The 24,143-nt window shown below is 58.3% G+C and overlaps 1 protein-coding gene across 14 annotated transcripts in view; it reads left to right on the top strand.

Annotated features, from left to right (window-relative positions):
• Positions 1-6,438: 6,438 nt before the first annotated feature.
• Positions 6,439-24,143, top strand: part of SARDH (sarcosine dehydrogenase) — a 63,274-nt gene continuing 45,569 nt past the window's right edge. For 3 of the 14 annotated variants that reach the window (XM_025262059.2, XM_025262058.2, XM_025262048.2), the window contains exons 1-10: positions 6,439-6,596; positions 7,224-7,323; positions 7,825-7,980; positions 8,547-8,899; positions 9,930-10,108; positions 11,469-11,648; positions 12,336-12,459; positions 12,609-12,709; positions 21,730-21,834; positions 23,032-23,161. In XM_025262059.2, coding sequence (XP_025117844.1) covers positions 8,575-8,899; positions 9,930-10,108; positions 11,469-11,648; positions 12,336-12,459; positions 12,609-12,709; positions 21,730-21,834; positions 23,032-23,161 — 1,144 coding nt within the window. In that variant the 5' untranslated portion in view covers positions 6,439-6,596; positions 7,224-7,323; positions 7,825-7,980; positions 8,547-8,574. Of the gene's footprint in view, positions 6,597-6,662; positions 6,936-7,065; positions 7,116-7,223; positions 7,324-7,824; positions 7,981-8,546; positions 8,900-9,929; positions 10,109-11,468; positions 11,649-12,335; positions 12,460-12,608; positions 12,710-21,729; positions 21,835-23,031; positions 23,162-24,143 lie in introns of those variants that run through there. The other 11 variants (XM_006062462.3, XM_006062463.3, XM_025262049.2 and 8 more) reach the window with 11 other exon arrangements.

Raw genomic sequence — 24,143 nt, 5'->3', positions numbered from 1 at the left:
TTGGTGATGGACAGGGAGGCCTGGCGTGCTGCAGTTCATGGGGTCGCAGAGTCAGACACAACTCAGCGACTGAACTGAGTCCCCCAAGAGGCCCAGCGGTTCCCACACCGTCTCCCGACTTCAGCCTCTAGTTCTGAGTTCTCATGTCCACACATGGTGAAGGAATGGCCTGGACCCTCACTGACCAGCCCCTGGGCCAGCACTCAGTTGTCCCAAGCAGGGGCCCAAGCAAGCTTGGAGAGCCCTGGAGAGAGCTCGGCCGTCTGAGGGGAGCTGTGGGTGAACCTGGGCACCGGGGCTGAGGGGCCTTGGGGAGGGCACCAGCAGCATCTGCCAAGGGGTGCTGACCGGAAAAGGGTGGGGAGCCCCCGCCCTGCTGGAGGGGCTTTGTGTGGACAGGGTGGAGGCCAGCAAGGAGCAGGGCCTGCCTGCCCCAGGTCACCCCAGAAGCAGCCAGGAGCATTGCGCTCCCAGTCGTCGAGGGCGGGCTGCCCATGGTTATCCTGACAACAGCGGACTCCCCTCGGGCGGGGCCACTGTGGAGCCCACTGTGTCCACAGATGGAGAAACACCTCCTGAGCGAAAGATGGAAACAGCCCATTTCTGAGGCTAGGCGGACGCCCGGCACTCCTGTTCCCCGACCCTAGCACAGGAGCCCACAGAAGACAGTGGGAGGCTGAGCTTGAAAGAAGGGGCCCGTCCAGGAAAGGAGCCCGGAGCAGAGCGGCCGCTGGGAGCCAGCGCTGGGGCAGCCTCTCGGCTTTCCGGCCTTCTGGGGTTGGGACATCGTGACATCAGCCACAGGTCCTACAGGCCAGGAGCCGGAGGTGGACACCGGCATAAAGCCGAGATCTCAGATAAGTCTCCCGTCATGAAAAGGAAAGTAACGCGCGTAGATACAAACAAGATCGCAGATGAGGACGAATATTTTCATGTGCTTTTTAAACTTTCCGGAAGTAAAAGGATTCATGAACCCAGAATGGCTAATCCTGGGCTTCACAGATAAAATGAAAATCCCCTGGGTAGCAAGCAGAAGGTGAAGTGCCTGACGGGGAGAACAGCTTGGGTTTGCCCTAGACTTCCGCCGGTCACCGTGCCCAAGGCTTCCTGCTTGCTAAGTCTTCCAGGCATAAGGCAGCAAGTAGACTATTTCCAACCCTCCACTCACCTCAGGGGCTGGCCTGTGTGGGGCCCACTGCCTGCCGACCCGGTGCCCGGTGAGTGGGGAAGTTCACCCCAGGATTGGGGGTGGGGAGCATGTTGAACCTCTGTCTGCAGGAACACATCAAACAAAGGGAAGATTTGGTTACAGAACCTAATACAGTGATTCTCAACCCTGTCAGCAGAAATAATGCATGTCAAACGATTTCAGCAAAGAGAGCTGGGGAGAGACAAAGGCAGGCGGTGGGAGGCAGCAGAGGTGCTGGTCTCTTTTCCAGGTAAAGTCAAGATCTGGTGTTGAGACCGGGAAGGGAAGAGAGGCGTAAGCATGTTTAATAGCACGAAGATGAACTCTACGAGAGAAAAGATGATGGACTGAAACTGGACGGGGGTGAGAGGAAGGCTGGGGAAGGGGAGTGGCACATTCACGGCTCATGGGAGAGGGATGGCGAAGCTGCCTGAGAAGGGGCTTGGGGTCTTCTCCGGAGCTGTGTGCGTTGGTGGTTTTCGGTTGCTGCCACAAGTTACCGTAACCACAGGGACTCGGGACACACAGCCCGTCGTCCTCCAGTTCTGTGGGCTGTCGAAGCCCACACGGATCTCCCTGGGCTGACAGCAAGGTGCTGCCGGGCATGTTCCTGTCCGGAGGTTCTAGGGGAGAGCCCATCTCTTTGCCTCTCCGGCTTCTAGACACTGTCTGCATTCCCAGTACCATAGTCCCCTCCCCCTCCATTTTCAAAACCAGCGCAGTTGCGTCTCCAACCCTTCCCAAGTCACATCTCACCCTCCCCCTCTGACACAGCTGGGGAGGATTCTCCACTTTTAAGGACGCATGTGATCAGATAGTGCCACCTGCATAATCCAGGAAAACCTCCCCTGCCAGGGCCCTCCACTTTGTCACACCGGCAAAGTCTCTTTCGCCGGGAGAGGCCCCATGGCCACAGCTGGCAGAGGTTAGGGCGTGGACGGCTTCGCGGGGCCACTGTTCCGCTGCAGCAGTACGCGGATACTCTGGCCAGTCCTGCGGGTAAATACAACAGAAACGGAGGGGAAATATTTCTGATTTTCATCAATGAGCCAGTCATGAAGAAGGAACACACAGATGCCAGAAGGTAAGTGAGGGCAGGACTCCAGAGAGGCCAGCTAGCTCTCTCCCCTAAGGGCATTTGCCCAACTGAGTGAGCCTGAGTACCGAGCCATAGAGCCTGGCTGCGGATGAGGAGAGGGGACAAAACCCAGCCCCCACCGCAGCACCAAGTCTGACAGGTGAGCTCTTTGCTCATGCTGGGACCCCACTGGGCCTGACCTTAAATGTCAGGATAAAAGAAACACATGCACCACCCCAAACTGCAACCACCGTGAGACGACACAGAAAATGCTTTTTCCTGGATCTTGATGATGGCTAGAGGAAAAAGCCAAAACTTCCTTGCGAACACGGGTTATGGGTTGAACTGTGTCCCTCTCAAAAAGGCGGATTGAAGTCCCAGTACCTGTGAATGCAGCCTGACTTGAAAACAAGGTCATTGCAGCTCCCACTGAGAGCCCATGGTACGTCCAAAATAAACTACTCAGATGGAAAGTAAGTGGCCTCCATTTGTTTAAAAAAAAAAAAGAAAATGTAATTTTTCCAAGTAGAAAATTACAAATGTATTAAATGCACATAAATTACAGGGTTTTGAAATTACAGCTCTGGTTTGGATGGCTGTCTTAGGGATGGCTGGTTCCCACGGCTGGTGGAGGAGGGGGTGGCAGTGAGGAGCTTTCCTGATGGGGTTTTACGAGTTTTGTGGGTTAACTCAGACTCCTGTTCCTTCATCATAAGCTGATGCATTTACTTTCCTTAGCAATTTAGTCTGACCCTTCACTGTCCTTAGAAAAGGAAACCCCACATGTGCGCATGAGCTCCCTGTGGGTGCATTGGGATGCGCTGCCACCGGCTCACAGGAGCTGAGGCTGCAGCCTCTTCCCAAGTCCATGTTCCGTGGTGCCCTTCTCGTCAGTGGCCTGAAACTGGCCCTCACGGGAGCATTTTCAGCAGAAATCGGCCAGTGTCGCCCACCTGGACAGCCAGATGTTGAAACATTTAGCAGCACCCACTGGAGGCAGCAGCTCGCTAACAGCGATAAGCTGAAAAAGTCCTGGAGGTTAATGCATTTCACAATGCAGCCTCGAAATCCATAGAATAAAAACAGAATTAAGTGCATGGGTCCCAGTCACAGAGGGGCACTCAGCACTTAGAGACAGCCGACAGTACCGTCAGGAGACTGCCGGGGCGTGTCCATGTGGAGGACAGCGGGAGAACCAGGCAGAGCCGGGCTGTCGGTCCCGGTGGGCGTCCACCTCCCTGCCCGGATGCGGGTCCCATTTGGGGGACGGTCCCTGTCCTGGGGCTCTACGTTCCCAGTCTCTGGGTCCCGCTGCCCCGGGGTGTCATACTCACGTGTGGCCACCAGGGGCGACATTCCGCGTGGAGGCTGGGCTGGGCCTCCGACTGCCTGGATCTGAGTACTGGCCTGCCCGTGGGGGGCTCAGCGGCCCAGTGCGAGGTACGGGCCCAGGTATGTGGGGGGCGCTCTGGCCCACAGCTGCGCACACCCACTGTGTATGCTGTGGTGGAGCCCGGCTGGCCACAGACCCCAGCCCTCCTCTGCACCTGCCTTCGGTGGTGCGTGCTGGGGGAGAGGCACCCACCTGTCTCCCTGCAAGGACCGCTTACTCCCGGATGATAAAGCATTGTCTTCATGAAGTCATGGGGTGTTGATTCATTATTTTTTTTTTAAAGTTCTTATTGGAAAAACAAAATTTTGGCAGTGCAAAGGCAGCCCTTAAAAGTTGCTCTGGAAACCCCTGATCTGGGTCTGGCGCCTGCCCGTGTCTGTGCTCTGCCTTGGTTTTCTCATCTTTACAATGAGCAGCAGTGTTCTGCCTCCTCTGAGAGGTCACACACGAAGCCCTCAGCAAGTGGATGGCCTGCCCACCCCCATGGGTGCCCGAGTCTGGTAGGGCACTGGGTCCAGGGGCCAGGTGTCGTCAGATTGGTGCTTAGTGCCCCTCTCTTGCCCAGAGCCAAGCAGAGCTCCACGGAGGCGCTTCCCCTCCCCCCGCCCACACCTCCGCTCCCCCCTGGACATCTGCCCAGTCAGAGGGTGGCCTGCAGACTCTTCCCTCTTCCCCGGGAGCCTGGCCAGCAGGTGGGGGTGGAGGCCTGGCTGGGCATGTGGAAAGGGCCAGCCCGGGCCAGAAGGAGGCATCTCAGGGCTGGTAATAATCTGCAGAGAAACTTGCAAAATTCCCTGAACCCGGCAGGGCAGGGGTTATAGTCCTTAGTTTCCAGCTGGGGAGACCGAGGCTTGAGAGACCAGCCCAGATGGTGCAGCAAGCTTGCAGCAGGTCCCTGTCTCGTGTCCCTGGCTGGAGCCCGGCTGCCTCCTGGGCTGCACCCCACACCGCCCGGAACCCGCCTCTCCCAGACCCGGGCAGAGCCTGATGGATGACAAATTCTACAACTCTGACCCACACGCAGGCCCAGCCCTGCAGCCACCACCCCTGTCCAAAGTCCACCAGGACGGTGCTGCCTGCTTGCCTGGGACGATTTTGCAACAGCTGCTTATATTTGAGCACGGAGCCGAGGTCTGGGCTGCCCGGCCTGTGTCCTGGGGCTGCGGTGACCACTGCCGTGTGCACCCCGTGTCCTCCGAGGACCTCGTCACACTACTCTCTAGCCCTCTCTGACCCCTCCACCCCGCCATGCGTGGAGGACAGCCCTGCCTCAAGTGGCAGGGCCAAGCCTGCTGTCCACTGAGTGTCTGGATTGGTGTCCTCCGTGCCCTGGACCCGAGCACCACCCCTGGAAAGCCTCTCGCTGGTGGAGCCGGCCTTCCTCCAGAGGGACCAAGGGAGTGGGTGACAGTCTCTGTCCCCGTGATGGGCTCTGACAGTGGCGGCAAGGCCCAGGAGGCCAGAGCCCTCTGAGCCCACCTCCTCTGACATGCCCTCCTGGGTTTCTGCTGGAAAGAAGGGCAGCTCGCTCAGGATCAGCCCCATCACAGCCAGCCTCGTGGCTGCCGTGCCCCTTCCTGCCTCTGTCTTCTTCCTGAGCCCCTAAGGGCAGAGACTGGGTTCCTGGTTGACTCGGGGTCTCCCAGCAGTGTTTTGCATATAGTAGGTGCTCATTGATGGTTGGATGGCATCACCGACTCCATGGACATGAGTTTGAGCAAACTCCGGGAGTTGGTGAAGGACAAGGAAGCCTGGTGTGCTGCAGTCCATGGGATGGCAAAGAGTCGGACACGACTGAGCGACTGAACAACAGCAAAAATGCTCAGTGAGTGTAGAGGACGAACTGGCAGCAAGACATTGGACACTCCGTGGGAACAAGAGCACAGACATTTGCATTAATCACAGCAGCGTCTCTCCTACATCACTCACTGTATTAGCAGCCAACATTACTACGTTGTTCCTTGACCAAAATTTCAATACTGCTTCTTTGATCCAGTGGAAGAAGTCCTATTTTATCTCAGCACCTCAGGTGGATGTCCTTATGTGTTCCAGATTTCCTCTGGGCATCTTCTGCCTGAGCACAAACCAGACGCCCTAGACCCAGGGGTAGACTGCAGGCTCTGGTCTGGCTCCCCTGTGTGACCCCAGGCAAGCTGACTCCCCTCTCTGGGCCCTGGTGCCCCCGACGACCAAATGCAGGCAGGCATCCCTGCCTTGGGAAGCTGATCGCTGTGCAGTGGGAAAGCAGAAGCTCAGGGGTGGCTCGCCCAGCAGCAGAGGCATCTGGGAACTCCAAAGGGCAGAATGCAGATGGGCACTGTCGAGTGGCCAGGAGCGGGGTTGGGGGGGCCAACCCAGACTTCCCACCTCCGAGGGCAGCGAGCACCCCTCCCCTGGGGGTGAGCAGCTGAGGCTGGACAGGCAGGTCCGTGCTAAGGCCCTGGATCACCTGACCAAGGAGCGCCGGCCGGCCCAAGGCTGCTGTTGACCCAGCGCTTCCCGCCCGCCTGGCTGTGCTAAGTGCCCTTCTGGTGCGGGAAGCATGGTGGCGGGCATGGGTAGATGGGGGTGCACGGGCTCACCTGCAGAACCCCGTGACCCCTGTTTTACGGATGAGGAGCTGAGGTCACCTGCCCCACGCGCAGGCTTATCAGGGTCTCAGGGTTTGCAGCTCCGCTCTGCCGCCTCAGCACGGCCTGCTCCGCAGCTGCTCAGCCAGCTGGCCTCCACGATGCCGGGCGGTGGGCGGTGCGTCCTGCCCCCGCGGTGGGCGGGCCAGGGGGCTGGCAGAGGGCCTCTGGGGCCAGGGCAGGGGCAGGGGCCGCCCCGGTTCCTGTTTGGCTGCTGCTGGGAAGGAAGGAGGTGACGGCGCTGGAGCCGCTGAGCTGGGTTCTGGCAGGCCCCTTGGGGCCTCGGAGCTCTGCGGCCGGCTGGAGGTACACCCCTTGGGCGGGCAGGCCCCAGTCCCTCGCCTGGGCCAGAGGGGTGGGACAGGCCTGGAGCTGGCCGGGACTCCTATTGCTCTGGCTGCAGGGACCCTCGGGCTGGGCGGGCACAGCCACGGGACTCTGTGGGGGGTGGGGGCCTGGGCGCCCTCCCAGCCCGCCTTCTCCTGGCAGAAGCTGGGTCTAGTGCCTCCCTCACCACCCCGCCTCCTACTGCCTTCGAGGAGGGTGTCCCTGGGGCTCCACCCCCTCTGCCTGACCCCCAACCCTGGCAGTGATGGCCGGGCTCAGCTGGGAGAGAGCTGGAGGGGGCAGGAGAGCGGGTCAATGGTGAAGCGGCTGCCCTGGCTAGAGGGCCCTGGGCCATCCCTGGGGGCGGGGGCCAGGCCTGCCCGGGTGGGAGAGCGGGGCTGGCTGCGGGCAGGGAAGGGGCACTTGGCAGCTTCCCGGGCCAGAAGCCTTGGCCATGGTGCAGCAGGAGGGAGGGAGGCCAGGCCGGGGGCCAGGCAGGTGTGTGCTGGGCAGTGCCGCGTGGCCTGTGTTGGTGGGAGGGGGGTGGTGGGTGCCCGGCCCTGGGAAGGTGTCCTGGGCACCCATGTGATGCTGCGTCTCCACCAGCAGGAACCACTGCTGGAGACTCCCGGCGGAGTAAGCTAATCCCAAGGCCACAGGGACGTCTCAACACGTGCCAGGAGTCCCTCTCTGTGCCTGGGAGCAGGTAGGCAGAGCTGGCAGAGAGGGACTGGGGTGCCCTGCCCTGCCCTCCAACCTCTCCAAACCCCCGAGCCCCTGCCATCAGCCCTCCCTGCTCCTCCTCCTGCCCTCAGCCCCCAGAAGGGCGGGGGTCACTGTGGCAGGGGCAGGACAGCCCTGACCACCGGGGAGCCCCAGTGCCCGCGGGGGTGGAGGGGGAAGGGAGGGAAAGGAGGCGGCAGTGGGCACCCCCAGCCTCTGCCCCCTCAAACCAGCCCCAAGAGCTCAGGAGGGGGCAGGACAGCCAGCAGGCGCGGTCACACGGTGGCCCTGTGACCTTGGTCACCTTGGCCAGCTTCCTTGGGCCTCAGTCCCCCCCCACCCAGTGAAACGGGGACAACAGTCATCTTGATTTTAGAGCAGAGAGAACATGTGTTCCCAGCTTGCCGTGTAATGCATGCTTGAAAATGCAAGTGGACTTTGTTAATTGATCGGCTGACTGACGCCATCACGGTTATTAACGCAGGTGCAGGAGCCCCCCCCCAGGACCGCAGTCTCAGCCACACCCCTCTTACCTCTCCTGCTGACCCACAGGTGGGCCCGGGGCTCCTCGGAGCCGTCCTGTCCCCCCACCAGGACCCTCCCCCAGGGAGACCTCGCCTGCACCTCCTCTCCTTAGAAGGTGGGCTCCCTGTCACTGTCTTCTTATAACTGTGAGGCTCTTCTGGCTGGGGAGGGCTGGGAGGGCTTCCTGGAGGAGAAGGGAGGCAAGGGGAGCCCTGCAGGCTACTGCGAGGTCACAGAAGAGCCAGCCACTCTCCAGATTCAAGACGGCCCAAGGGAGCTGGAGGCCGGGCCCCACTGCCTTCCTCACCTTCTGCCTTGGGTCCCAAAGGGCTGTGGGGGCCAACGTGGCAGAAATAACTTCTGTGTGGGGTTGAGACGGGAGTTCCCCTGGAGGGCAAGCTGAATGTAGGCTGGAGGGTTGGGGTCCCGGCCTTGTGACCCCTGCCACCCTTCCGTGGTCCTGTCTCAGCATGAACACTGCCTCCTTCTCCCCCACCGTGGTCTTCCCTGGGCCCAGCCGGAGCCTGAAGCATACAGACCCCCGTACACCTGGGCTGGATAAATGCAGGGTGCATGTATGCCGTGGGTGGACAGCAGGAGGGAAGCTGGAGGGTCGCAGCGTGGGGGCCCCAGGGCCCACTGTTTCCCTCCACACCCAGGCAGCCCCGGTTCTCTCCCCAGCTCCCTGCGGTGCTGAAGCTGACTCCCCATGGCCTCGCTGAGCCGAGTCCTGCGTGGCATGGCGGCCACCCGTCCTTGCCAGAGGGGCCGGGGGCTGAGACCCCTGGTGAGTGGGCCTGGCCCCACCTCTGAGAAGAGCGCGCCATACCAGCGGACCCTGAAAGAGGCAGAGGACGCCTCGGCAGTGCCCCGGGGCCCAAGCCAGCCCCTGCCTGGCACAGCCAGCGTGGTGGTCATCGGCGGGGGCAGCCTGGGCTGCCAGACCCTCTACCATCTGGCCAAGCTGGGCGTGAGCGGGGCCGTGCTGCTGGAGCGGGAGCGGCTGACCTCCGGGACCACCTGGCACACGGCAGGTAGGGGTCAGGGTGCAGGTGGGGGCGGGAGGGCCTGGACCCACTGAGGTGCCAGCCCTGGGCTGACCAGTAGGAGGCCTGCTGGAGGCAGCTGAGCCAGAGGGAAGGCAATGGAGGACAGAGGTGGGCTCGTCCTGAAGGTGGCCCTGCGTGTCCCTGAGTCTCGGCAGAGCTGCAGTGGGAAGGAGGGAGCGGACGCTGACTGTGGACCTGGCCCGGGGGGCGGGGCAGAGCTGAGACCAGAACTGGGGGCCCAGGCAGCTGTCTGCTCAGAGTACAAGCCCTTTCTCCAGATGGAGCCCCCGGGATGAGGGGCATCCGTGGGGTGCAGAAGATGCACAGGGGAGGGGCCGCCAGAGATGAGGCAGAGAGGCGTCCTCAGCGGGCACCATGATCCTCAGCATCTGACTGGTGTGCATGTCCCCAGGGCAGCCAACCTTCTGCCTTAACCCTGCGTTAAGATTGGCAGCGTCTGTGGGGCAGTCACTCCCGCTTTGGCCGATAAAAGCATGACGGCGCCGAACGTGGAGCTGGGGAGAGGTTCAGACGGCACCCATCACTGCCCGCACGGCCTGTCCCCCCACCGTCACTTCTCCCCGGGCCGGCCGCTCCCCAGGCCCCGCTCAGAAGGGGTCCGCTCTGTGGGGGAACTTCAGTCGGTCCCGGGACCCCGTCACCACCTGCCCTGAGATCCTGGCACAGAGCAGTTGGTGCCCCTTAATTTCGCTGTGCAACAGTCCCGCCTGCCTCCCAGGGCCGCCTCACCCTGAGGCCGGCTCTGCCCACAGCGGGTGCCCGATGAAGGGAGCCTTTGGTGGTGTCCCTCTCTGAGCTGCCCAAGGGCCGTGTCCTGGAACTCAGCGTTGCCCCTGTCGTTTCCTGCTCATCGGCCTCTCGGGGGCCTCTCCATGGCCTGCAGGGTCGCTTCAGGCCCTCAGCCTGAGATTCGGGAGCCCCGGCCTGCCAGGGGAAGGGGGTGCAGCCCCTCAGTGAGGGGCTGACGGCGTCCCCACCCACCCGCTCCCGCCAGGCCTGCTGTGGCAGCTGCGGCCCAGTGACGTGGAGGTGGAGCTCCTGGCACACACAAGGCAAGTGGTGAGCCGTGAGCTGGAGGAGGAGACGGGGCTGCACACGGGCTGGATCCAGAACGGAGGCCTGTTCATCGCGTCCAGCCGGCAGCGTCTGGATGAGTACAAGAGGCTCATGTCGGTGGGTGCACCCCCGCGGGCGGGGGTGGGCAGCGTAGTGCAAGGGAGGAGCCCCGGCGGATGCGGGCTCGAGTCTCGGGCTGCCTCGGCTGGGCTGGGCCCCCTGTGACAGGAGGCTTTGCCTCCGAGCCTCGGCATTCTCACCTTCGAAATGGGATCGTGTCGAGGAGCACGGTTCTGCTGAGCCTCGGAGGCAGAAGAGGCCCAGTGCATGGGGGTTGCCCCCATGCGCGGTGCTCCCGGGGGTCAGGCTGAAGGATGAAACCGCACAACCCGGGAGGCAGGGACCACTCTTCCCCCAGCTCTGCCGGAGATGCTTAGGGAACACCGTTGTCGGGGAGACGGCAGAGAAAGCCTTAGGCCGTGGAAGGCCCGCTGTTGGGGTGGAGTGTGGAGTGTTGGTTCTTCACCCAGAGCAGCCAGGGCTGGCCCCCACATTCCAGGGCATGGAAGGGACGGGTTTCTCCAGCGATGCATCGGTTATTGAGCACCAACTGTATACTGGCGAGCAGAACCGGCTGTGTGGGTCGCGGGGATGCAGTGTCGCGGGACGCCGCGTTCCTCTGAGTGCCCCGGCGGAAGTAGCGGCAGCTGGCTTCCTCACAGCAGGGCGGGGGATCTCTGGGTGGTCTCGTTCTGCCTCCTCCCACCACCTCTTCCCCACGCTTACTCACTCATCAGCTGGGACGGGGCCTCCAAAGGTGACCCGTCAAATCTTTCAGCTCAAGTTCGGAACGAAGTCTCTGCCACCTCTCAGTCAGGATGCTCCGAGAGGGAATCTGATTGACTCAGCTCATCTCTAGTTGGGCTGGAGAAGGAAATGGCAACCCACTCCAGTATTCTTGCCTAGAAAATCCCATGGACAAAGTCTGAGCCTGGTGGGCAACAGTCCAAGGAGTCAGACACGACTTAGCCACTGAACACATCTCTGGTTGGGCAGGTCCTGATGGGCGGATGCCTGCGGACACTTGATTGGCTGCCCGTTGACCAATGAAATGCGTCAGGGGTGTGGTCTGTCATTCAGCGGGATCCTGGGACAGAGGACCCTCTGGTCTCTGGGGAGCTGGTCTGACCAGCACTCCTGGTTCAAGCCCCAAATATCAGACCTGTGGGGATTATTTTATTTATTTTACATAGTAAGTCCTTATGTGCCTGGGCCCCAGAGACTGCTTCTGAACACTGCACGGGTTCCTTACTCTTCCTCGGAGCTGGCCCAAGGGACAGGAGCTTCCCCGGGCACGGCTCAGGGTTCCTGGGGGTGCTAGGGTCAAAACTGACCCTTGGAGGCCCAGACGGGGAGGCTAGTGGCTGGAAGGATCTGCCCCCAGGCCCCAGGCTCACTTTCCTCTGGGTCCCCCTAGTTGGGCAGGGTCTATGGCATCGAGTCCCACGTGCTGAGTCCCGGGGAAACCAAGGCTTTGTATCCGCTGATGAACGTGGAGGACCTCTACGGGACACTGTACGTGCCGCACGACGGTACCATGGACCCCGCCGGCACCTGCACCAGCCTCGCCCGGGCTGCCACTGCCCGGGGGGCGCAGGTACGACCGTCTCCTGTCCCCGGGCCCCCCCGCTCCGAGCCTGGGCCTCCTGCCCTGGAACACGAGCTCCCTCTGCACTGAGACCGCGGGCCAGCGGGGACCCAAGCCCCTGACCTGCTCCTGCCCTGGCCGGCCGCTCTGGTCCGTCCATGACGTCGGCTGTCCCCGGAGGCCCCACCCTGCTGGGATAGCGAACCTGTCCCAAGTCTCTTCTCGTTATATTTTATCTTCTTTTGACTCAAGTCCACACGTAGTTGTAGGAAAAATTAGAAAAGACAAATAAGCAAGGAAGAAGACATGGAAAAAGTTGAAGAAAGAAGAAAAGATAGACTCGCCCAGAGGCCCCCAGTGCTGACACTTGAGTTTTACTGCGAGTATTTTTCTCTGAGAAGTAAACAAAGCAGAGCTGAATTTCATGTGACCTTTGAACCACAGCATCTGTCAGTCACTTGGGCCCTCGTTTTTCTCTTTAAAGTCTCTGTTTAGGGGGACAGGTTCTCCAAGTCAAGGAGCGCGGAGTTAGTTCCCGCCCTGCGGTCACCCGCATATCCCCGATGGGGCCACATGAAGCCTCCTTGAGCAAAAGCAGGGGTCCTGGGTCCCGACCGGGCTGGGGGCAGTGAGAGGGTGGGCGGTTAGCCCTCCAAGAGCTGACGTGGCTTGGAAAGCAGCTCCTCTCACTCTCAGGTCATCGAGAACTGCCCGGTGACCGGGATCCATGTACGGACAGATGATTTTGGGGTGCTGCGGGTTGCAGCTGTGGAGACAGAACACGGCTCCATCCGGACCCCCTGTGTGGTCAACTGTGCAGGTGGGAAGGCGTTTCTCCTGCCTCCCGAGTGGCCACCCTGACTGTTCCCAAACCTGGCCTTGCTTAGGGGTGGGGGTGCCCAGTGCCCACCTGGCTGGCGGCCCCCGCCAGACGCCGGCAGGGCTCAGCTGCCTGTGCTCTGCCCGCAGGGGTGTGGGCGCGCGCCGTGGGCCGGATGGCCGGCGTCAACGTCCCGCTGGTGGCCATGCACCATGCTTATGTCGTCACCGAGCGCATCGAGGGGATCCAGGTGAGTAGCTGGCCCCCAGGCCTACATCAGTCTGCAGGAGACTGGCTCGTGGTGGCCCACGGAACTGGCTCTGACCCCACACACGCAGGTCGCCATGCTGAGCGTCAGTGGCCTCATCTGTAAAATGGGCCTCCTCGTGACTGGACGCTCTGGGCAGCGTGAGGATGAGGAGGTGGCTCAGCTGCAACCCGAGGTCCCGCCCCACCTTTGCCTTCGTGGCACTGCTCCTCACTGATGCCAAGCCTGTCATACTTGGTGTGGCCAGCCTGATGTTGGCCATGTCCCATGCCCCGGGTGTTCCTAGGAACCCCTGAATGTTCACGGGTCCCTGAATATGCTGTGGGTGCCAGTCTCAGGGGACACTGATCCACAGCCCTGGGACCCTCCCGGGGAGCCCTGGAGACCCCTCTGCCAGGGGAGGCGGGCACGGGCCCCTGCCCCCTCCCTCCCTTTCCGTCTCCCCTCTCCCGTCCTGGGAGCTTCCTGTCGCCCTGTCGTCGACCACGCTTCTTGCCCTGCACGCACCTCTCCCGTCTCCTCATGCCTCCATCTAGTCCCCACCCTGTCCATCCCTTTGCTTACGTATCCCTCTGTCCCCCTACCCGTCTCTCCCTCCACCCACCCGTCTTTCCTCCACTCACTTCCTCTCTGTCCATCTTGCCTCCCTGCATCTGCTCATCCCTCCTTCCATCCCTCCCTCCCTCTAGCCCTCCATCCACCCATCTGCTGATGGACCTATTCACCCACCCATTCACCTGCCCATCCTTCCTGCCCTGTACCCACCCGTCTGCCACCCACCACTCCTCCATCATCCGTCCATTTATTCACACGAATTACCAACCCACCCTCCCTGCCACCCTCTCCGTCAAACATTGACTAGATAAGCTCTGTGCTCCAGGCCCTGTTCTAGAAACTGGGGCTGTAACAGAGATAAGAACCCAGTTCTTGCCCAGGTGAGCTGGCAGTGGGAAGGTACGAGCAAGTAAATAGACTTATTTATTTTAAAACGGGCTGGTAAGCACTGGGGCCCCAGGGACCCACAGCCTGTGGACCAGGGCAGTGCCCTGGCAGAGACCACATCCGAAGGGCCTCCTGAGACATCAAGGGGAGGCAGAGGGGAGATAAGGGGAGGAGGGAAGGAGGGGAGGGCGCAGGGCACGGCAGCTGGGGAGGAGCAGGCGGTTCGGAGGCAGGCCTGGGCACGCAGGTGTGGGTAAGAGATGGGGCTGACCTTGATTAGGGCCAGGCCCCAGCAGGGAGGGTCCCAGGAGCCTTGTCCCTGCCCTGGACAAGCCTGGCTTCTGTCGGGTCACCAGGCTGGCTGCTGGGTGGGCCCAGTTGTGAAGGGGGTGGGGACTTGGGGCAGGACTGGAGCCTCTACCGTCTCCCGCCCCCCTCTTCCAACACCAAGTTCCCTTACTCATGGATGGGTTTGATATGATCCAGCACATTCCTCCTGAGGGCTGTGGTATGCTACGTGCAGTGAGTCATTGGGGAAAGAGGCGGTGTCGGTGGGACGAGCCGCCGGCCCTGGTTCCGAGGGAAATATCTCCAGTGGCCGCCAGGGGTCACCTTCTGACCGCTCTGGACTGGAAAAGGAAATTGAAAGTCGCTCAGCCTTGTCCTACTCTGCGACCCAGGCCAGGATACTGGGGTGGGTACCCTTTCTCTTCTCCAGCAGACCTTCCCGACCCAGGAATTGAACCAGGGTCTCCTGCATTCCAGGCGGATTCTTTACTAACTGAACCAACAGGGAATCTGTAGACAGGGGGCTGGGCTAGAGCTGGGGATGGGTCTGGGCAGAGGAGGGCCACATCCTGGTGGGGAGGAGGAGGGTCACAGGGCATCCACGGAGCCTGGGATGGAGCCTCAGCCTCTCTGCGCCCCGATGCATGTGATGCCTGGCTTTGAGGCAGCTTCAGGGAGAAGCAGGGCAGTGTGGACACTCCCTGAATTTTTAAGATCAGTGCCACACTGGGGTTATTCGTGTTACTTGCAAACACTACCATCTCCCGGAGACCTGTGTGCCTCTGGGAACCCCAGGCTCCACCCCAGGGAAGGGCCACCAGCCCCAGAAACTCTTAGACTCTTTGTAGGAGAAAAGAGGAGATTCGGGGCTGGGAACCAAGTTCCCCATTCTCCCCTCCACATGGGGAGTCTGGGAGGGCAGCCTCTCCTGAGATCACACCTGGGCAGCCTGAATCTGGGAGAGGAACGGGCCCCTGACCCTGACCTCCCACATGGTCTGACCCCTTGGTGAGTCAGAGAACAAGCTCGCTTAGGCCAAGGCAGCTCCTGTAACTGGGCTCTGGGGCTCATGCTGGGAGGTCCCTGACACCCGGGTCTGTTTATGGATGGTCAGGAGACTCCCTGACAGTGGAGAGTCTTGCATTGTGAGGGGCCAACTGCCCAGGTCTGGGCCTCATGGTGTTGGGGGCCTGGATGCCCCAGGCTGCTTGTGAGGGCTCAGGGTTCAGCCCCCTGGACAACATGCCCTTCTTCTTTCTTCCTGGGGGACCAGGGGGCTGTGCTGCCCCAAGGACCCCAGTTCTAAGAAGCTGTGCCATCCTGGGTCCTAGGCGAGCGCTGTCCTCGGCTCCTCTGTGACCTCATCCAGGGACCTCTCTGGATCTGGTCTCTGCGTCCACCAGACACGGTGGCCCAGATGCTGCGTGATGGGTCTGGCAACCCTACTGCCTTCCACCTACTGCTCTGCTGCGGCGGAGCCATGGGAAAAGGCCCAAGCCTGGGGTGTGCATCCGACCCGCTCCATTAGCCAGCCAGGCGAGCCGAGGTGCCTCCAGAGCCTGTGTCCTCTTCTGCAAAATGGGTTTAAAACTGTTTAGGGCCGTGCTGAGGGAGGAACCAAGTGGTGGGCTGAAGGGCTGAGCGCAGTGCCTGGCACGTCGAGGTGAGGAAGGGCCTCAGAGAACTGGGAAGCCTGGCGCCATCAGACGGGCTTCCTGGAGGAAGCAACTGGCGGGATTTGAACGAGGGTGAGGCCAGGAGCAGCGGATGGACGGGGACGGGCTGGGATCAGGAGGCAGTGGCAGCAGTGGCCTGGGGTCGCACCTGTAGGGTGGGCTCCTGGATGCAGGGGGCAGCGAGGGTGCCCCGTGGACGCCTTGGGCTGAGCTGAGACTGGGCTGGGCTCTCTGTGGCAGCGGGGGCCTTGCAAGGCCGGGAGGAGGGACACAGATCCTGCTGGACACATGCAGGGGCCGTCCTGACCACCAGGTGTCCCCACCGTCCCGCCCTGCGGAGCCCCAGCATTTCATGTGTTTTGTTTTTCGGGTAGTAGAGACAACAGAGGTAACAAGATCACAGGTTCTGAAGTGCTCGGTTACCGAGAACTCCCCGTGTGGCTCCTGACTGCAGCTCCTCGGCGCAGACGTCCCTGCTGCCGTGCTCAGAGGAGCCAGGCGGCCCGCAGTCCGGAGTAGGAGGCAGGGCCCCTGCCGGGTGGCCCCTTTTGGTCGCTGCATGTCCTCAAATGTGGGGTGGAGGGATCACACCTGAGGAGTCCATCTCCAGGGTTGGGGGTGCTGAGAGCCAGCTCGGTGCCCTGGACCCGCAGGGGAAGTGAGCTTCTCCTCACTCCCACTTGCTTTCTGAAATGATTTTACTTTTTGCTCATTCACGTATTAGTTAAATCAGTAGTCAGTATTTGCAATCTGATGGCAATGAAAACATCGTTAACTCCTGAGCAAGCAGTGTCCAACTTCTTGTGTTTCCTGGAGTTACTATTAATAAGTATGTTTTTCCAGCTGTTCAGTTCCCTATGTAGCTGTCATTAATTCTTCCTATCTATGTGGCTCAAGGGTAAAGAATCTGCCTGCCAATGCAGGAGACGCAGGGGATGCAGGTTCGATCCCTAGGTTGGGAAGATCCCCTGGAGCAGGAAATGGCACCCCACTCCAGTATTCTTGACTGGGAAATCCCAAGGACAGAGAAGCCTGGCGGGCTACAGTCCGTGGGGTTGCAAAGAGTTGGACCCAACTGAGCAACTGAACTGCACTGAACTGAGCCTATCTGTCTATCATCTATCACCCATCCATCCCTCCATTATTGATCATCCGTCTGTTATTATTATAGCCATCCGTATCTACCATCTAGCTGCCATTTATCTAACATTATCTTTGTCCCTACAGCCCCATTCACATTATCAGTCCCCGTTTCCCATGCCACCCTTAGCTTAGGTCATCACTAATCTGATTTCTCTCTCTATGGATTTTCCTATTTTGGACTTTGAATGAAATGGAATCACATGATTTGCGGCCTCTACGCCTGGCTTCTTTCACTCTGCATGACGTTGTCAAGGCTCGTCCTCTTAGTACATGTGTCAGAATTTCCTTTCTTTTTAGGGCTGAATAATACGCTCCTGTAAACCGTGATCTTTCATCTGCCGCTGGCTGTTTGGGCTGTTTTCACTTTTTGGTTACTGTAGATTGTGCTGCTGTGAACATTCACGTACAAGACTTGTGTGGACGTATGTTTTCCTTTCTCTTGGGTGGATACCTCGAAGTGGAATTGCTGGGTTACAGAGGAGTGTTGCTAACTCTGTGTGCGGCTTTTTGACTGTTAGACTGTTTTCCAAAGAAGCTGCACTGTTTCACACTCTCAGCCTCAGTGCATGAGGGTTCTGACTTTTCCACATTGTCAGCAATATTTGTTACTATCTTTTTCTTTCTAGCCATCATCATGGGTGTAAAGTGGTATCTTGTAGTTTTGAGTTGCATTTCCCTAATGACTAATGATGTTGAGCATCTTTTCATGAGCTTATTGGCCTTATGTATGTTTTTTGGGGAAAACCACTATTAAGACACTTTGCTCATTTTTCATTGGATTGTCTTTTTTAATTAAAAAAAAATAAACTTTTTTTGGCGGCATGGAATGTGGGATCAATCCTGTTCCCCCTGCATTGGAGGAATGGAGACGTAACCACTGGACCACCAGGCAAGTCCCTGGATTGTCTTTTTATGAAATTGTTTCTAATTTTTACAGTACAAGTTTCACACTTCTTTCTTAAATTCATTTTTTTAATTAATTTTTTTTGGGAGTATAGTTGCTTTGGGCTTCCCTGTTGGCTCAAACAGTAAAGAATCCGCCTGCAATGCAGGAGAACCAGGTTCTATCCCTGGGTCGGAAAGATCCCCTGGAAAAGGGAATGGCAGCCATCTCCAGTGTTCTCACCTGGCGATTTCCATGAAGAGAGGAGCCTGGGGGGCTGCAGTCCAGGGGTTGCGAAGAGTCAGACTTGACTGAGTGACTGACACACAGCTGCTTTACAACACACTGTGAGTCTCTGCTGTACAGCAAAGCGAATCAGCTACATTATTGTTCAGTCGCTAAGTCGTGTCCGACTCTTTGCAATCCCATGAACTGCAGCACACCAGGCTCCTCTGTCCTCCACTGTCTCCCAGAGTTTGCTCAAATTCATGTTCACTGAGTCGGTGATGCCATCTAACTGTCTCATCCTCTGTCGTCCCCTTCTCTTGCCCTCAATCTTTCCCTCATCAGGGTCTTTTCCAATAAGTTGACTCTTCCCATCAGGTGGCCAAACTATTGGAACTTCAGCTTCAGCATCAGTCCTTCCAATGAACACCCAGGACTGATTTCCTTTAGGATGGACTGGTTGGATCTCCTTGCAGTCCAAGGGGCTCTCACGAGTCTTCTCCAACACCACAGTTCAAAAGCATCAATTCTTTGGCACTCAACCTTCTTTATAGTCCAGCTCTCACATCCATACATAACCACTGGAAAAACCATAGCCTTGACTAGATGGACCTTTGTTGGGAAAGTGATGTCTCTGCTTTTTAATATGCTGTCTAGGTTTGTCATAACTTTCCTTCCAAGGAGCAAGCATTTTTTAAATTTCATGGCTGCAGTCACCATCTGCAGTGATTTTGGAGACCAAAAAAAAAAAAATAAAGTCTCTCACTGTTTTCAATGTTTCCCCATCTATTTGCCATGAGTGATGGGACCAGATACCATGATCTTAGTTTTCTGAATGTTGAGTTTTAAGCCAACTTTTTCACTCTCCTCTTTCACTTTCATCAAGAGGCTCTTTAGTTCTTCTTCACTTTCTGCCATAAGGGTGGTGTCATCTGCATATCTGAGGTTATTGATATTTCTCCCAGCAATCATGATTCCAGCTTGTGATTCATCTAGTCCAGCATTTCTCATGATGTACTCTGCATATAAGTTAAATAAACAGGGTGACAATATACAGCCTTGACGTACTCCTTTCCCAATTTGGAACCAGTCTGTTGTTTCATGTCCAGTTCTAACTGTTGCTTCTTGATCTGCATAAAGATTTCTCAGGAGGCAGGTCAGGTGGTCTGGTATTCCCATCTCTTGAAGAATTTTCCACAGTTAGCTGTGATCCACACAGTCAAAGGCTTTGGCATAGTCAATAAAGCAGAATAGATGTTTTTCTGGAACTCTCTTGTTTTTCTGATGATCTAGTGGATGTTGGCAATTTGATATCTGGTTCTTCTGCCGTTTCTAAATCCAGCTTGAACATCTGGAAGTTCACGGTTCACGTACTGCTGAAGCCTGGCTTGGAGAATTTTGAGCATTACTTTACTAGCATGTGAGATGAGTGCAATTGTGCAGTAGTTTGAGCATTCTTTGGCATTGCCTTTCTTTGGGATTGGAATGAAAACTGACCTTTTCCAGTCCTGTGGCCACTGCTGAGTTTTCCAAATTTGCTGGCATATTGAGTGCAGCACTTTCACAGCATCATCTTTCAGGATTTGAAATAGCTCAACTGGAATTCCATCACCTCCACTAGCTTTGTTCGTAGTGATGCTTTCTAAGGCCCACTGGACTTCACATTCCAGGATGTCTGGCTTTAGGTCAGCGCTGTGTATTCCTGCCACCTCTTCTTAATATCTTCTGCTTCTGTTAGGCCCATACCATTTCTGTCCTTTTTTGTGCTCATCTTTGCATGAAATGTCCCCTTGGTGTCTCTAATCTTCCTGAGGAGCTCTGTAGGCTTCCCTGTGCTGTACTTTCCTGTTCCTTTGCACTGGCGGTTGAGGAGGCTTCTCTTCTCTCCTTGCGGTTCCGTTTCTTTGATGTCCTTTATCAGGAGGTTCTCTTTGTTCCTGGATATTAACTGTTTTTATGATGAAAGTGTTTTTATCCGTCAAATACTTTTTCTGCACCTATTGAAATAATAAATTAGTGTTTTTCACCCTTTATTGATAGTGGTATATGACCTAGATTGATTTTCAGATGTTAAGCCAACTTTGCGTCCCTGAAATAAACCCCACTTGGCCATGGTAGATAATCTTTTTTATATGTTGCTGGGTTCCGTTTCCTAGTATTTTGTGAAGGCTTGTTGTTGTTTAGTTGCTAAATCATGTCCGACTCCCTGCGACCCTGTGGACTGCAGCATACCAGACTTCCCTGTCCTCCGCTGTATCCCAGAGTTTGCTCAAACTCATGTCCATTGAATCGGTGATGCCATCCAACCGTCTCATCCTCTGGATATTTGCATCTACATTCATAACTGTCACAGTTTCCCCGCCCTCCCCCCCAAACGTCTCAAAAGATCTGTCAAACAGTAATATTTTCTGCATATTCATACAGAGCAGAGAGATCATGTAAAGTCTCCAAGCTGCACTCCCCTCCCCAAAGGGCTCTTCGTTCTGATCTTCTCCATCAGCCTCTGCTCCGCAGTCACCCCGGGACCCTCCTCACCCATCTTCTGTTCGTATCTGTTGCTCTCTGTGTCCACGGCATGGTCTCTGGCCACTTACTGAGAAGGGTACTTGGGGAGATAAATGTTTCTGTGTACATGAACAGTCAAAAAAAAATCTTTATTCTTTCTTACACTCAACTCATGAGGAACTCTGATGAGGAACTCTGCCTTCAAAGTCGTCTTCAGAATTTGCTGGACTTTGCCCCAGGTCTTCCAGCCCCCAGGGCTACTGTTTCTTTATTTAGGACCCACGTGTTCACTTGTGTCCCAGTGGTCCATTCCAGCACGGCCTCTGTGCAGGCCTGGTCCAGTCACTCGTGGGCCCTTCAGGACTGAGATTCACAACTTTCAATCTGAGAAGTCATCTTGGCTTTTTACTTTGACTTTCCTATGACTCCATTCTCCGTGTTTTCTCTTCCTGGAGCCCCTGTGAGGTAAATGTCAGCCCTTCAGGACTGACTTTCTAATTTTCTTACTTTTCCCCGTTCCTGATTCCCGCGCCTCATGTGTTTTAGCCTGACCTGGAAGATGTTCTTGGCCTCATCCAGTCCTTCTGTCAAACACTCTTCTCTTTGATGAGGGACCTTGGTGTCAGTGTCTCCAAAAGAATCTCCAGTCTGTTGTTGAGGGGGGATGGCAGCCCACTCCTCACCTCCCTGGAGCCTGGGGTCTCTGGGACCCTTTTCACCAGAGACACGTCCGCGGGCCTGTGGGGCGGGGCTCGGGCCTGGAGGTCACGGCATCTGGACGGAGGGCACCAGGGTCCGACGGCTTTGAGGAGACCCTAGTCCAACCTTCTGTTCACATACATACACACTCTCTCTCACACTCACACACACGTGCATACTCTCACACATGCACACACATGCACACACTTACACGCATGTGCTTGGCCACCGCCTGCAGGCTGGGCCTCTGCAGACGACAGGGAGTATGGAGGCTGGCAGACTCTCCCCTGACCCCCAGCCCCAGCTGAGGCACGGCCCCCACCCACTCTGCCCCCCAGCCCCAGCTGAGGCATGCCCCCCACCCACTCTGTCCCCCTGGGCTGGTGGAGCTCTCCTGTCTTCTGCTGTCTGTGGTTTTACCTTTGAGCTGCCCCCTCCTCCCCACATCTCTGCTGCTGTCTTATGGGTGTGAGCAGGGGGCTCTGTCCACTGTGTAAGCGAGGCCCAGGTCCACCGTGTCCTCAGGGTCCTACAATGAGGAGGAGGCACCGTGGGCCCTGCAGGGTGTGTGAGCCCTGGTGGAGGTGCTGGCCCACCACCCTGCCCCGCTGACCCCAAGGCCTCTGTGCTCTGCCCTCCAGAACATGCCCAACGTCCGCGACCACGACGCCTCCGTCTACCTCCGGCTGCAGGGGGACGCCTTGTCTGTGGGCGGCTACGAGACCAACCCCATCTTCTGGGAGGAGGTGAGACACCAGGGCTCGAGGGGGGCATGGGGCTGCGTCTCAGAGCGGAGACGCCCTCTTCCAGAGACCCCCATCCTGGAGCTCTCCCCACACCTGAGAAGTGGCAGGTGCCCGATCCCATGAAGTCGAACCCACATTTCTGCAGCCCTTAAGAACCTGGCATGTGGGCATATATAGACCCGGGGCAGGCGGAGGGCTGGCCTCAAAGCAGCAGCAGTCAGAGGCTGCAAGCTATACAGTGGGGACTCTAGTAGATGATGAAGGCATGTAAGCCCTCCGCCCGTCAGCAAAGCATCCCTCACCCTCCCCTGCCCGCCGTGGCTCTAGCTGTGTCTCCCTCCGGCCTGGGCTGCTCTCCTGGCAGCTTCTGCAGGAAGCTTCATGCAGGCCCAGCGCCCACCTCAGCACCCTCAGCCACTTCAACCACATATGGGTCACCCCAGCTCTAGTATTCATGTGTTTGGTCTTCAAATTGAACAATAAAATGACTTCTTTCGGCCAGACACTGTTTTACTTTGGGGAGAAAGAGGAAAAGCAAGATAAAAGTCTCTGTGCCCAGATGCTTGTATTCTGGTGGGGAGACCCACAATAAATAAACAAAGAAGTCACGTAATTTGGGATGGTGATCTGAACCCTGAGTGAAGTTAACAGGCTGAGGGTAAGCCTAGTGAGACTGGCATGGAAGGATGTCCTTCAGACTGCGGTCAGGCAGGGCTGGGTGGGGGTCTGACATCTGAGTGGACCCTGCAGAGGGAGGGGGGGCAGCAGCTCGCCCGTGGAGGTGAGGGCCCTGTGGTCAGACCAAGCTTGGTGTCCTCGAAGAACCGAAGGAAGGTCAGCGTGGCTGTGGGTCCATGGTGGACGTGGGCAGGGCCTGCTTATGTAGGGTTTTATGAGACACAGAGTCACAGGGGGTCTTGTGGGGCTCGAGAGCAAGAAAGGGCCTGATCTGACTTGGGCGAATGGGTTGAAGGAGGGCAGCAAGCAGGAGGCCATTGCAATAGGCCAGGGCAGAGCAGGTGGGCCTGGGTCCAGGCAGGAAGGGGGAGCAGACAGGCCCTCTGGGTGGGGGGGGGGCGGGAGACACACAGGGGACTGTCTAGACCATCACCACCTGATGGAGACGCTGGCCAGGGCCTGCCCGGCTCCTCACCCCAGGGGACACCGGCACAGGGCAGCTTCCCACCATGTCCCCAGGTGTCAGACGAGTTTGCCTTCGGCCTCTTCGACCTGGACTGGGATGTGTTCACCCAGCACATTGAAGGTGCCATCAACCGGGTCCCTGTGCTGGAGAAAACCGGGATTAAGTCCACAGTCTGCGGCCCTGGTGAGTGGGGAGGCCCGGAGCTGGGGGCGGGGTGGGAGCTGGCCGCCCCCAGAGCGTGGCCGGCCGGCCCTCCGTCCTGGGCGGGCAGCGCTGTGCGTCTTTCTCCCTGCAGGTGACAGACGTAAGCCTGCCCCTGGGCCCCCAGCCAGGCCTCTGCCTGCCCACCCTCGCGTGAGCCCTCCTGGGGGCCGCCTGGGCTCAGTCTCTGCTTGAACCCGGTGCCTTCAGCTGTGAGATGGGGTGAGCCCCTCCCAGCGTCCAGTGAGGCTGAGCCAGGGGAGCAAGGGCCAAGCTCACTCCTGATGCTGTTCGCTCAGGGGTGTGAGCCCCCCGGGTCGGCCTTGCCCCTCTGCCTTCTGGCCACACTCCCTCGCAGCGTGGAAAGGCCCCACCTGGGGCCTCCCCTCCGGTCCCCAGAAGAGCTGGACCGCAGGAGGCTGGAGCAAAACGGCATGAACCAAAAGGCTCAGCTTCTGAGTGCCCTCTTGGGTGTGCAGGGTGCAGGCCCCGACCCTGCCTGCCAGCCGGCCGGGTCAGACCCCAGGCCAGGGCAGACTGGGGCCCTCCGTGCTGGCACGTTTGGCCAAGACCACTCACTTGCTGTGGGAGGGCCAGCTGACCAGGCTACACCGCAGATGTTCAAAGTGTTGTGACGGGGGTCACTCAGAACGCAGCGGGGAGAGGGGACGGCTCCGTGACTGGGCCTGGGGCAGGGTCATCCTAGGGTGCCCCAGGGAGTTCAGGGCCCCCAGGATGGGGGGAGACCTATGCACGCCGAGCGAGCCGTCTGAGCTGAGTCTCAAAGGCTGCATGCAGATGGAGAAGATTCCAGAGTAAGAACCGAGCCCGGGGCCCCAGAGGCGGGCCATGGTGTGAAGGGGCTCCACGGTGTCCACTCAGCTCCTTCTGAGAGCTGAGTGCCTGGAGCCCAGCGGGCTGGTGGGGAGCTCCTGTGTTGGAGGCTGGGCGGAGCCTCTGCAGT

The sequence above is a fragment of the Bubalus bubalis genome, chromosome 12 (genome assembly GCF_019923935.1).
Source record: "Bubalus bubalis isolate 160015118507 breed Murrah chromosome 12, NDDB_SH_1, whole genome shotgun sequence".
NCBI classification, from domain to species: Eukaryota; Metazoa; Chordata; class Mammalia; order Artiodactyla; family Bovidae; genus Bubalus; species Bubalus bubalis.
Note: the sequence above shows the minus strand (reverse complement) of the source record. Positions and strands in the feature narration are given on the sequence as shown.